The 14,375-nt window shown below is 47.9% G+C and overlaps 1 protein-coding gene across 6 annotated transcripts in view; it reads right to left on the minus strand.

Moving 5' to 3' along the window:
- Window positions 1-14,375, minus strand: part of LOC140456654 (serum response factor-like) — a 118,140-nt gene that overhangs the window by 17,976 nt on the left and 85,789 nt on the right. For 3 of the 6 annotated variants that reach the window (XM_072550757.1, XM_072550755.1, XM_072550754.1), the window contains 2 exons: window positions 8,876-9,022; window positions 6,306-6,503 (listed from right to left, as the gene is read on the minus strand). In XM_072550757.1, coding sequence (XP_072406858.1) covers window positions 6,306-6,503; window positions 8,876-9,022 — 345 coding nt within the window. Of the gene's footprint in view, window positions 1-6,305; window positions 6,504-8,843; window positions 9,023-14,375 lie in introns of those variants that run through there. The other 3 variants (XM_072550760.1, XM_072550758.1, XM_072550759.1) reach the window with 3 other exon arrangements.

Below are 14,375 nucleotides of genomic sequence, written 5' to 3' on the forward strand. Positions count from 1 at the left end.
ACACATTTACACTATTTCATTGGCTATGGAGTGTTTTGGTTAGAGATATAAAAGCTGCAGTTGCTGGAATCCAAAGTAGACAAGCAGGAGGCTGGAAGAACACAGCGAGCCAGCAGCATCAGGAGGGGGAGAAGTCAGTGTTTTAAGTATAACCCTTCTTCAGGATTCCACCCCCAATCCAAAAAGTTGACTTCTCCACCCCCTGATGCTGTCTGACTTGCCATGTTCTTCCCACCTCCTACTTGTCTACTATGTTTTGGGACATGTTTACGCTGTGATGTGTAAATTTCAAGTCCATCATTCATTACCTCATGAAAATTTAGCTAAACATTTTACAGGTGGACCTGAATGACACGAACCAATGCAGGCAACACACCATGTTAAACTGCACATGTGCAGGTTTCAGCAGAGTTGGGGGAGGGGAAGAGGAAAGAAATTGGGACTGGGGATGCGAGGTCAAAGAGATTGGGACGGAGTGAAATTGAGACTCGGGATGGGGGGATGGAGGTCAGACTGGGGTATATGATTAGAACTGGGGATGATGTGGGTGGAGAGGTTTGGAGATCAGGGATGAGGGAAGGGAAGAGATTGGCAGAGGGTGGGAAGGAAAGCAATTGGAATGGAGCAAAGTGGGAGGGATTAGATTGGGACTGCCACCTACGCCCTCCTTTTGTCAGCCCTTCCCGGGTGCTGGGCTCTCCCTGTCAATCCCAACCCCAGCTTCTGGGTTCCCTTCCCTCCTCACTCTGAGTACTCCCTTTCCCGCATGCAGCATCCTTCATCCCACTAAACCACAGTTCAAAATCTCCTCCACTCTGGATCCCATCTTTAACCTTCTATCTAATGGTGTGCCCTGCAATGGGGACCTGACCTTTCACCTTCTGTCTGACAATATGCTGTAATAGGGTTCTGACCTTTCACCTTCTGCCTGACAATATGCCGTAAAGGGACCTGATGTTTCACCTTCTGTTTAACAGTGTACCATAACAGGGAGCTGTCCTTTCACCTTCTGTCTGACAATATGCTGTAATAGGGAGCTGACCTTTCACCTTCTGCCTGACAGTGTGCTGTAATAGGGACCTGATCTTTCATGTGGGTTATCATTTGAAACCCCCCCACTGAGGTTAAACTAATTTGCCTGTAGGAGGTGGGTTTATTCCCTTCTGAGCAAACATTCATAGTTCTCAGGGTGCTGGCACCATCCAAGTTCCAGAAGATCATGGCCAGAACTCTGCACAATAGTTAATTTCCTTAGATGCTTCTGATCTGTTCCTGATGATGTACCGACTTTAGTGTAAGTCAGCTGTCCTCTTTCTCAAATGTTAGCCTTTCAGTATTTCAATTGCCCCCTCTTTCGCTATGACCACAACATCGTCTTCTCAGGAAAGACAAGTGCAAAGTACTCATTTTGTAATTCAGCTTACTCTCGGTCTCCACGTGCAAGTCTCCATTGTGGTGAAAGTGAGGATTACAGATGCTGGAGAACAGAGTCTAGATTAGAGTGGTGCTGGACAAGCACAGCAGGTCAGGCAGCATCCAAGGAGCATCAGGCAGCATCCAAGGAGCAGGAAAATTGATGTTTCAAGCAAAAGCCCTTCATCAGGAATGTCTCCATTGTGGCCCTACCTCCATAAAAGAACACTGGTTACCGGTCTCTGCTCGTACTCCCTGTTGCTTGTTTCCCCTTTTGCATTACCTTTCTGAACTTTCTCCATCTGGCCTGACACTGCACTGTAGAATTGATTTGACATCTGTCAAAGTGCCCCTTTTCTGCCTCACCCTATTCTCCCTCTGCCACCATTCAGAGGCCAATGCTTTATTCACTCTACTTTTTGATATGTGGAAATGTACCACCACTCTACCCCAAATAGTTCCTCTTTAACAGCAGCCCTTGTTCAACTACAGCTTTTCCTCCCAATCTTAGATTATACATTCCCTGCGTCAGACGTGTTCTCATCCTATTACTCATAGATTCATACAGTACTGAAAAGCCCCTTCGGCCCATCGAGTCTACACCGACATGACTACCACTAAAAAGTGCACTAACCCCAGTTTCCTACATTTGTTCCATATCCTTGAATGTTATCATATCTGAAGTGCTCATCCAAATTGCTTTTTTAAAAGTCATTAGGTTTCCAGCCACCATGACCTTTCCAGACAGTGCATTCCAGATATCCACCATAAACAGAGGGAACAAAAGGTTTTGTTAAAATCGCCTCCGAATGTCCTGCCACTTACCCTAAAACTATACCCTATTGTGAACAGCGCCTCAACTAAGGGGATTGGCTGTTCTCTATTCTTCTGTCCATACCACTCAATCTTGCACACCTTGATCATGCCCCCCCCCTCAGTCGAATATGCTCCAAAGAAAACAATTCCAAGTCTATCTAGCCTCTCTCTCTTGCTCAATTTCTCCATCCAAGGCAACATCCTGGTCAACCTCCTCTGTATCTCTTCTAGTGTTATTACATCCTTCCTGTAGTGACCAGAACTGCATAAAGGATGACAGCCATGACCTGACCAACTGTACAACTCCAACATTACATAGAAGTACATTACTACCTTCGGCCCTCAATGCTGTGCCGACCTTTTATCCTACTATAAGATCAAAATACCATGGCAATCTACAACAGCCCTCCACAAGATCGACAACTCCACCAACCTTCACGTCATCAGCAAACTTACCAACCCACCCTTTCACTTCCTCATTCAAGTCATTTATAAAAAAATTACAAACAGCAGAGGTCCTAGAACAAATCCCTGCGGAACATCACTGGTCACCAAGCTCCAGGCTGAATACCTTCCATCTATTACCACCCTCTGTCTTCTATGGGCCAGCCAATTACGTTTCCAGACAGCCAAATTTCCCTGTATCCAATGCCTCTTTACTTTCTGAATGACACCACAACCACTACTCTATCTTCATCAATGTGCTTTATCATATCCTCAAAAAATTCAATAAAGTTTGTGAAGCATGACCTGCACCTCTCAAAGCCATGCTGACTATATCTAATCAAATTATGCTTTTCCAAACAATCATATACCCTATCGCTCAGAATCCTCTCCAATAATTTGACCACCATTGACAAAGGGCTGACTGGCCTTTCTTGAACAAAGGAATAACATTTGCCACTCTCCAATCATCTGGTACTACTCCAATGGACAGTGAGAACGCAAAGAACATCGCAGCAATCTCTTTCCTCACTTCCCGTAGTAACGTTGGATGTATTCAGTCTGGCCCAAGTTATTTATCTATCCTCAGGTTTTCCAGCACATACTCCTTCTTAACACCAACCTGTTTGAGTGTATCAGCCTGTTTCACACTGTCCTCACAAACAACAAGGTCCCGATCACTAGTGAATACTGAAGCAATGTATCCTTAATGAATACATATCGCCTCTGACTCCAAGCACAAGTTCCCTCCACTATCCCTACCCTACCCCAAGGGATTAATCTTATCCTCACTCTGGACATCCTCTTGTTCCTCACATAAGTGTAGAACACCTTGGGGTTTCCCTTAATCCTATCCGTCAAGGCTTTTTCATGCCCCCTTCTAGCTCTCCTAAGTCCATTCTTCAGTTCCTTCCTAGCTACCTTGTAACCAACTAGGATCCTATCTGATTCTTCCTTCCTCAACCTTAAGTAAGCTTCCTTCTTCCTCTTGACTAGAAGTTCTACATCCCTTCTCATCCAAGGTTCCTTCACCCTACTATCCTTTCCATGCCTCAGTGGGACAAACCTATCCAGCACTATCAGCAAATGTTCCCTTAACAACCTCCATATTTCCGTCATGCATTTTCCAAAGAATATCTGCTCCCAATTTATGCTCCACAGTTCCTGCCTAATAGCATTGTAATTCCCCCTCCCTCAATTAAATGTTTTCCCATACCGTGGGCTCCTATCCCTCTCCATGTCTATAGTAAAGGTCAGGGAGTCATGATCACTATCACCAAAATGCTCTCCCACTGAGAGATCTGACACCATTGCCAAACACCAAATCCAATATGTCCTCCCCTCCAGTCGACCTATTAGTCCCCTCTAGTCAACATATTGAGGGAGGAAGTGAGGACTGCAGATGCTGGAGATTGCTGAAGGGCTTATGCCTGAAACAGCAAGTCTCCTGCGCCTCGGATGCTGCCTGACCAGCTGGGCTTTTCCAGCACGACACTTTTCGACTATCTACATATTGAGTCAGGAATGCTTCCTGGACACACCTGACAAAATCTGTTCCATCCAAACTATATGCACGAAGGAGGTTCCAATCAATATTAGGGAAGTTGAAATAACCCATGACAACAACCTTGTAAATTCTGCACCTTTCCAAAATCTGCCTCCTAACCTGCTCTTCCACGTCTCTGTTGCCATTTGGGGGGCTTCCCAAAACTCCCAATAAAGTGACTGTTCCTTTCCTGTTTCTGACTTCCACCCATAATCACTCAGTAGACAAACCCTCCTTGATGACCTCCCTTTCTGCAGCTATGATACTATCCTTAGCTTCTTGCTCTTATACTTTATGCCACGACTGACAAAAGCAAGCTTCCCATTTGCTCCTTCTTAACTCCCCTATTCATATGTTCTGCTAACTTCAGGGATCTGTGAATAATTACTCCAAGATCCCACTCTTCCTCTGAGCTACCCAGTATCCTGTCGTTCATTAAAAACTCCCACATTTTGTCTCTTCATTGAATGAATGAATATTGAATGAGCCCTGTCCCAATTTATTACTTTTACTCTTTGTTGCTCTCTGCCTTATTTCACAGCCTGGTTGTGTTCAGGTAAAACTCCTCCAGCAGGTACAGATCCCAGCTCCCTCACCAGCTAATCTGAACAGGCCTGAGCTCGGACCTGCTCCCTTTAGTACCATCTCTCTAGCCAGGCATTCAGCTGCTCAATCTTGCTGTTTCTGACCTCACTTGCATGTGAAACCAGGGGTAATCCAGAGATTACTAATTCAGGGTCCAGTTTCCTAGTTTTTTAATGCAGAATTTGAAAATCTGCCTTGAGGATCTCACCTATCTTCTCTCAGTTTTGTGGGTACAAACGTGACCATGACCACTGACTATTCACAACCCAGCCTTCAGGGCACTCTGCACCCCCTCAGTGACACCTTCCCCCCCACTGCCAGCCCTACCCCTCAGGGCACTCTGCACCCCCTCAGTGACACCTTCCCCCCCACTGCCAGCCCTACCCTTCAGGGCACTCTGCACCCCCTCAGTGACACCTTCCCCCCACTGCCAGCCCTACCCCTCAGGGCACTCTGCACCCCCTCAGTGACACCTTCCCCCCACTGCCAGCCCTACCCCTCAGGGCACTCTGCACCCCCTCAGTGACAGTTTCCCCCCACTGCCAGCCCTACCCCTCAGGGCACTCTGCACCCCCTCAGTGACAGTTTCCCCCAGCACCTATCATGGTTGCAGAAACACTGGCTTGCTCCCTGAACTGTAAAATCCCCAATTCCAATTCCTTTGCCAGCCTTCCTCCTATATGGCTGGGCCAGCAGTGCAGTGGACTGGGCTTTGGCTGCTTGCTTCAATTGAACCAATGCTCTCATCTATAGTTACAGTGAAATGCAGGTTGAAGAGCAAGAAGACCTGCACTGTTTTACCTGATTCGCCTTGAATGCTTGGTGGCCAGCCATTCCTTCTTCCTTGTTGGCACAGCCCAATGCTGTTGAGTGAGCCCTTTTAGAAACTTGTCCCCTCAAAGGCTGAGCAGCACAGCTCTGTCACACTGGCTGCTGCTGAACCGCCAAAACCCAGCGCTCAAATACAGCATCCAGCAACATGCACTGGTCCAGAATACAAGCAACACATGCACAAGATGCACATAAAATTGCCTGACATTGTTTTTTTATGTTAGACTGACAGAGCAGAAATAAACTCAAATAAAATGCAAATAGCAAACATTTGCTGGGATCCTGAGAAAGAATAGGGGAGTGACACTAATTAGATATAACAGTTTCAAAGAGCAAATGCCAACAAATAGCCTCTTCTGTGCTAAAAGACCCTGTGATTCTCAATCTAATATCTGAAGCAGTTTCTGCACTGCACATTGGAACGACAAATATTCAAACTCAAGTCACCACGGGAACTTAGAAACTTGAAAAAAGGAGTAAGCTTTAGACAGTCAATTTGAATTCAGTCTCCATGATGAAAAGGAACGTGTACAAACACAATCCTTAAGCAGTCCAAACATTCCCATGTCTCTAAGGATGGGACTGGATAGATCCTGCTGAACCCTGCTTATTGCTGCACGAAGAACTGCCTTTAGAAGGAGACCCTGTTAATGTTCAGTCATGACCTTACCCTGCTCTTGCATCTGGCCGTGAGAGACCTGCATACCCGAAGAAGGCTGAGAAAAGGCGTTGAGAACTGTGAGTCCGCCATCAGACAGGCCGGGACTGGAGGTCGTGTACATGACCGTACCATGTGGGCTGGGGTACATCACGTGACTGGCCATCGAGGTGGGTACAGACGACGTGACGATGGTTGCTGGCAGTGTCACTGACAAACCAAGAGGAAAGGGTTTGAACGTTTAGAAACTGTGCAGTCACTTTGATCACGTGGCTCGATATGCAAAAGACTATCATTCTCAGGGGAGGCCCCTCACTGACAGGGTAAATATGGCTTTGTAGGGACACAGCTCCCTACATGGAAGGGATGGAAATCAGACAAAAGGGGTTAATCAGGAGAGTAGTTATTTTGAATTTACAGATTATGGGTGAACTCAATGACATGTTTAAGATCATTAAAAGAGTTGAGAGGGTAAAGAGAGAGACAAATTACTTCCTTTGCTTTAAAAGTCCAGACCAAGGAGCAGAATCCAAAAATCTTTGAGCCAGGCCACTAACGTTTGTTAGGAAACACACTCTCACACAGAGTTTGGAACTCTTCCATTAAAAATCTGTTTCATATGGATTTGGTAAGTGTTAAGAGGTTCACTCAACACTTCCAAAAAGAGCTTATGAGACCATTGTTGGGCAAAGAGTAAAGGTTAGAGATCCATGACAGAGCCGCAGTTAATGTACAGATCATCCGTGATCAGGCTGAAAGGGCAGACCAACTACTGTCTCACTACGTAACGCAGACAGAGTAGCACATCCTCACATACTCGTCTAAAGGACAGTAACTGTAAAGGACAAATCATTACTCTGTCCTACAATTACATTTCAGCAGACTGTAGGGATGTTTCACCAACAGCATCTCCCTCCATGATTTCACCAAATTCCACCAGGAACACAGTCTACATGAGAAGAGAAGGTGACAGGCTATCCCTGTCTGGGTGAACTATCACCAGCAGCTGAGGTTTCCATGGCTTAAACTTCCTTTCATTGCTCAGGGCTGTAGTTATCAAGGGAGACGATACTCAGGGTGAGGAGTGTACTGAATGCTGACACACTCTCGGAGACCTCCTGTGAATATGGAGATGGACTGGAAGTGGGGCCAGGATGGGGACAGGCAGCGGTGCGCGACGGGAATCAGGAGTGGAGGTGTATAGAGATTGGGAGTGATGCTGGACAGGCACTGGGAGCAATGGTGGGCGGGCGCTGGGAGTGGCGCAGGAGGGAAAACAGAAGTGGGGGCATATAGATGTTGGGAGCGATGTTGGACGGGCATTGGGAGCAGTGTGGGAGGGGGACCGGGAGTGGGGGTGTACAGAGATTGGGAGAGATGCTGGACGGGCATTGGGAGTGGTGTGGGACAGGGACCAGGAGGGGAATGGACAGAGATTGGGAGAGACTCTGAATGAGCATTGGGAGTGGTGTGGGACAGGGACCAGGAGTGGGGGTGGACAGAGATTGGGAGAGACGTTGGTCAGGTATTGGGAGTGGTGCGGACAGGGATCAGGAGTGGGGGTGGACAGATTGGGAGAGACGCTGGATGGGCATTGGAAGTGGTGTGGGACAGGGACCAGGAATAGGAGTGGACAAAGATTGGGAGAGACTCTGAATGATCATTGGGAGTGGTGTGGGACAGGGACCGGGAGTGGGGGTGGACAAAGATTGTGAGAGACGCTGAATGGGCATTGGGAGTGGTGTGGGACAGGGACCAGGAATGGGAGTGGACAAAGATTGGGAGAGACTCTGAATGAGCATTGGGAGTGGTGTGGGACAGGGACCAGGAGTGGGGGTGGACAGAGATTGGGGGCAATGTGGGACAGGGACTGGGAGTGATGTGAGATGGGGTCCAGGAGAGGGAGTGTAGAGAGATTGGGAGCAATGCAGGATGGGGTCCAGAAGAGGGTGTGGACAGAGATTGGGAGCAATGCAGGATGGGGTCCAGAAGAGGGTGTGGACAGAGATTGGGAGCAATGTGGGATGGGGTCCAGGAGAGGGAGTGTACAGAGATTGGGAGCAATGTGGGATGGGGTCCAGAAGAGGGTGTGGACAGAGATTGGGAGCAATGTGGGATGGGGTCCAGGAGAGGGAGTGTACAGAGATTGGGAGCAATGTGGGATGGGGTCCAGAAGAGGGTGTGGACAGAGATTGGGAGCAATGCAGGATGGGGTCCAGGAGAGGGAGTGTACAGAGATTGGGAGCAATGTGGGATGGGGTCCAGAAGAGGGTGTGGACAGAGATTGGGAGTGGTGTGGGGTGGGGTCCAGGAGAGGGGTGTACAGAGATTGGGAGCAATGTGGGACAGGGACTGGGAGGGATGTGGGATGGGGACCAAGAGTGGGGGTGTGTAGAGATTGGGAGCAGTGTGGGATGGGCATTGGGAGTAGTGTGGGATGGGGACTGGCAGCAGGGTTGGCAGTGATGGTGGACGGGCACTGAAAGCGATGGTGAATGAGCACTGGGAGTGATGGTGGACAGGCACTGAAAAAGAGCCTGGAAAACTCACTATGTGATCTAGGTGATGCGGGCAGTGCTTACTTGCTCCGCTGGTGGAGGCCTGAGAAATCTCGGAGTTGCTGTCGCTGGTAGATGGCGTGTGTTGCGTAGACTGGTGCACGCTCACCTGCCCGGAGGCTTGGTGTAACTGAATCGTCTGCACAGGAACCTGTTGGGCCATTGCACCACCTGGTCAGAGAAAGAGAATCAAGAGGGAAATAAAGACAAGATCTGATACTCAGGCATTGATGTCACATTCTGCTGGTTAGGACATCAGTATTCACAACCCACAACCACCTCAGGAAAGTCAGTATTACGGGGCGTCACCAGGAGTGTGTCAGTATTTACGGGGTGTTTCCAGGAGTGTTTCATTATTTACAGAGCGTCACCAGGATTGTGTCAGTATTTACAGGGTGTTTCCAGGAGTGTATCAGTATTTACGGGATGTTTCCAGGAGTGTGTCAGTATTTACGGGGTGTTTCCAGGAGTGTGTTAGTATTTATGGGGTGTTCCCAGGAGTGTGCCAGTATTTTACAGGGCATCACCAGGAGTGTATCAGTATTTACGGGATGTTTCCAGGAGTGTGTCAGTATTTACGGGGTGTTTCCAGGAGTGTGTTAGTATTTATGGGGTGTTCCCAGGAGTGTGCCAGTATTTTACAGGGCATCACCAGGAGCGTGTCAGTATTTACGGGGTGTTTCCAGGAGTGTGTTAGTATTTATGGGGTGTTCCCAGGCGTGTGTCAGTATTGATGGTGCGTTACTGGATAGGTGTCAGTATTAACTGGGCATCACCAGGAGTGTTTCATTATTTACGGAGCGTCACCAGGAGTGTATCAGTATTTACGGGGTGTTTCCAGGAGTGTGTCAGTATTTACGGGGTGTGTCCAAGAGTGTGTCAGTATTTAAGGGGTGTCACCATGAGTGTTTCATTATTTACGGAGCGTCATCAGGATTGTGTCAGTATTTACGGGGTGTTTCCAGGATTGTGTCAGTATTTACGGGATGTTTCCAGGAGTGTGTCAGAATTTACGGGGCGTCACCAGGAGTGTGTCAGTATTTACAGGGCGTCACCAGGAGTATGTCAGTATTTACGGGGTGTTTCCAGGAGTGTGTTAGTATTTATGGGGTGTTCCCAGGAGTGTGCCAGTATTTTACAGGGCATCACCAGGAGCGTGTCAGTATTTACGGGGTGTTTCCAGGAGTGTGTTAGTATTTATGGGGTGTTCCCAGGCGTGTGTCAGTATTGATGGTGCGTTACCGGATAGGTGTCAGTATTAACTGGGCATCACCAGGAGTGTTTCATTATTTACGGAGCGTCACCAGGATTGTGTCAGTATTTACGGGGTGTTTCCAGGAGTGTGTCAGTATTTACGGGGTGTGTCCAAGAGTGTGTCAGTATTTAAGGGGTGTCACCATGAGTGTTTCATTATTTACGGAGCGTCACCAGGATTGTGTCAGTATTTACGGGGTGTTTCCAGGAGTGTGTCAGTATTTACGGGGTGTGTCCAAGAGTGTGTCAGTATTTAAGGGGTGTCACCATGAGTGTTTCATTATTTACGGAGCGTCACCAGGATTGTGTCAGTATTTACGGGGTGTTTCCAGGATTGTGTCAGTATTTACGGGATGTTTCCAGGAGTGTGTCAGAATTTACGGGGTGTCACCAGGAGTGTGCCAGTATTTACGGGGTGTCACCAGGAGTGTGTCGGTATTTACGGGGTGTCACCAGGAGTGTGTGAGTATTTACGGGGTGTCACCAGGAGTGTGTCATTATTTACGGGATGTTTCCAGGAGTGTGTCAGTATTTACGGGGCGTCATCAGGACTGGGTCAGTATTTACAGGGTGTTTCCAGGAGTGTGTCAGAATAAGGGGTGTTCCCTGGAGGGTGTCAGTATTAATGGGGTATTTCCAGGAGTGTGTCAGTAATTATGGGGCATCTCCGGGCGCATGCCATTATTTACAGGGCATCAGCGGGCGAGTGTCATTATTTTTGGGGCATCACCAGGAGTGTGTCAGTATTGATGGTGCGTCACCTGGAGTGTGTCAGTATTTACTGGGTGTTTCCAGGAGCGTGTCAGTATTTACTGGGTGTTTCCAGGGGTGTGTCAGTATTTACGGGGTGTTTCCAGGGGTGTGTCAGTATTTACGGGGTGTTTCCAGGAGCGTGTCAGTATTTACTGGGTGTTTCCAGGGGTGTGTCAGTATTTACGGGGTATTTCCAGGAGTGTGTTAGTATTTACTGGGTGTTTCCAGGAGTGTGTCAGTATTTACTGGGTGTTTCCAGGGGTGTGTCAGTATTTACGGGGTATTTCCAGGAGTGTGTCAGTATTTACTGGGTGTTTCCAGGGGTGTGTCAGTATTTACGGGGTATTTCCAGGAGTGTGTCAGTATTTAATGGGTGTTTCCAGGATTGTGTCAGTATTTACTGGGTGTTTCCAGGAGTGTGTCAGTATTGATGGTGTGTCACCAGGAGTGTGTTAGTATTTACGGGGCGTGTCCAGGAGTGTGTCAGTATTTAGGGGGTGTGTCCAAGAGTGGGTCAATATTTATGAGGCGTCACCATGATGTTTCATTATTTACGGGGTGTGTCCAGGAGTGTATCAGTATTTAAGGGCCGTCAGCAGGAGTGTGTCAGTACTTACGGGGCGTCACCAGGATTGTGTCATTATTTACGGGACGTGTCCAGGAGTATGTCAATATTTACAGGGTATCACCAGCAGTATGTCAGTATTTACGGGGCGTCATCAGGAGTGTGTCAGTATTTACAGGGTGGTCCCTGGAGCGTGTCAGTATTCACGGGGCCTCACCGGATACGTGTCAGTATTTACAGGGCGTCACCAGGAGTGTGTCAGTATTTACAGGGCGTCACCAGGAGTGTGTCAGTATTTACGGGGTGTTTCCAGGAGTGTCAGTATTTACGGTGTGTTTCCAGGAGTGTCAGTATTTACGGGGTGTTTCCAGAAGTGCATCAGAATAAGGGGTGTTCCCTGGAGGGTGTCAGTATTGACGGGGCATCTCCGGGCACATGCCATTATTTACAGGGCATCAGCGGGCAAGTGTCATTATTTATGGGGCGTCACCTGGAGTGTGTCAGTATTTACTGGGTGTTTCCAGGAGTGTGTCAGTATTTACGGGGAGTCACCAGGATTATGTCATTATTTACCGGATATGTCCAGGTGTGTGTCAGTATTTATGGGGTGTCACCAGGAGTCTGTCAATATTTACAGGGTGTTCCCTTGGAGAGTGTTAGAATTTACAGGGCATCACCAGGATTGTGTCATTACTTACGGGATGTGTCCTGGAGTTGGTCAGTACATATGGGGCGTCACCAGGAGTGTGTCAGTATTTACGGGATGTATCCAGGTGTGTGTCAGTATTTACGGGGCATCACCAGGAGTGTGTCAGTACTTACAGGGTGTTTCCAGGAGTGTATCAGTATTTACAGGGCTTCTCCAGGAGTGTGTAAGTATTTACGGTGTGTTTCCAGGAGCGTGTCAGTATTTACAGCGCGCCACCTGGAATGCGTCAGTATTTACTGGGTGTTTCCAGGCGTGTGCCAGTATTTACGGGATGTTTCCAGGAGTGTATCAGTATTTACAGGGCGTCGCCTGGAGTGTATCAGTATGTACAGGGGTGTTTCCAGGAGTGTGTCAGTATTTATGGGGCATCATCAGGAGTGTCCCAGTATTTACAGGGCGTCACCAGGAGTGTGCCAGTATTTACGGGTTGTTTCCAGTAGTATGTCAGTATTTACGGAGTGTTTTCAGGAGCGTGTCAGTATTTACAGGTGTTTCCAGGAGTGTGTCAGTATTTACGGGGTGTTTCCAGGAGTGTGTCAGTATTTACGGGATGTTTCCAGGAGTGTGTAAGTATTTACGGGATGTTTCCAGGAGTGTGTCAGTATTGATGGTGCATCACCGGATAGGTGTCAGTATCTATTGGGCATCACCAGGAGCGTGTCAGTATTTACGGGGTGTTTCCAGGAGCGTGTCAGTATTTACAGGGTGTTCCCAGGAGTGTGTCAGTATTTACACGGCGTGTTGAGGAGTGTGTCAGTATTTACAGGGTGTTTCCAGGAGTGTGTCAGTATTTACAGGGTGTTCCCAGGAGTGTGTCAGTATTTACAGGGTGATCCCAGGAGTGTGTCAGTATTTACAGGTGATCCCAGGAGTGTATCAGTATTTACAGGGCATCACCAGGAGTGTGTCAGTATTTACAGGGCATCACCTGGAGTGTGTCAGTATTTACAGGGCGTCACCAGGAGTGAGTCAGTATTTACAGGGTGTCACCAAGAGTGTGTCAGTATTTATGGGTGTTTCCAGGAGTGTGTCAGTATTTACAGAGTGTTCCGAGGAGCGTGTCAGTATTTACAGGGCGTCACCGGCAGGGTGTCAGTATTTACAGACTGTTTCCAGGGGTGTGTCAGTATTTACGGGGTGTTTCCAGGGGTGTGTCAGTATTTACAGGGCGTCACCAGCAGTGTGTCAGTATTTACAGACTGTTTCCAGGGGTGTGTCGGTATTTATGGGGTGTTTCCAGGAGCATGTCAGTATGTATAGTGCGTCACCAGGAGGGGTTCAGTATTTACAGGGCGTCACCAAGAGTGTAACAGTATTTACAGGGCGTCACCAGGAGTGTGTCAGTATTTAAGGATTGTTTCCAGGTTCCCGTCAGTATTTACAGTGTGTTTCCAGGTGTGTGCCAGTATTTACTGAGTGATTCCAGGAACGCGTCTGTATTTACAGGGCGTCAACAGGAGTGCGTCAGTATTAACGGGGAGTTCCCTGGAGCGTGTCAATATTTACAGGGTGTTCCCAGGTGTGTGTCAGTATTTACAGGGTGTTTCCAGGAGTGTGTCAGTATTTACAAGGTTTTTCCAGGTGTGTGTCAGCATCTACAGGGTCTTTTCAGGACTGTGTCAGTATTTACAGGGTATTTCCAGGAGAGTTTCAATATTTACAGGGCATCACCAGGAGTGTGTCACTATTTACAGGGTGTTTCCAGGAATGTGTCAATATTTACAGGGCGTCAGAGCAGTATGTCAGTATTTACAGGGTGTTTCCTGGAGTGTGTCAGTCTTCACAAGGTGTTTCCAGGTGTGTGTCAGTATTTACGGGGCATCACCAGGAATGTGTCAGTATTTACAGGTTCTTTCCAGGTGTGTGTCAATATTTACAGGGCGTCACCAGCAGTGTTTCAGTATTTACGGGGTGTTTCCAGGAGTGTGTCAGTATTTACAGGGCGTCACCAGGAGTGTGCCAGTATTTACAGATTGTTTCCAGGAGTGTGTCAGTATTTACGGGGTGTTTCCAGGAGTGTGTCCGTATTTACAGGGCGTCACCAGGCGTGGGTCAGTATTTACAGGGTGTTCCCAGGAGCGTGTCAGTATTTACACGGTGTTCCCAGGAGTGTGTCACTATTTACACAGTGTGTTGAGGAGTGTGTCATTATTTACAGGGTGGTTACAGGAGTGTGTCAGTATTTACAGGGTCTGTCCAGGAGTGTGTCAATATTTACAGGGTGTGTCCAGGGGTGTGTCAGT

Source organism: Chiloscyllium punctatum, chromosome 3, assembly GCF_047496795.1.
Source record: "Chiloscyllium punctatum isolate Juve2018m chromosome 3, sChiPun1.3, whole genome shotgun sequence".
Lineage (NCBI taxonomy): Eukaryota > Metazoa > Chordata > Chondrichthyes > Orectolobiformes > Hemiscylliidae > Chiloscyllium > Chiloscyllium punctatum.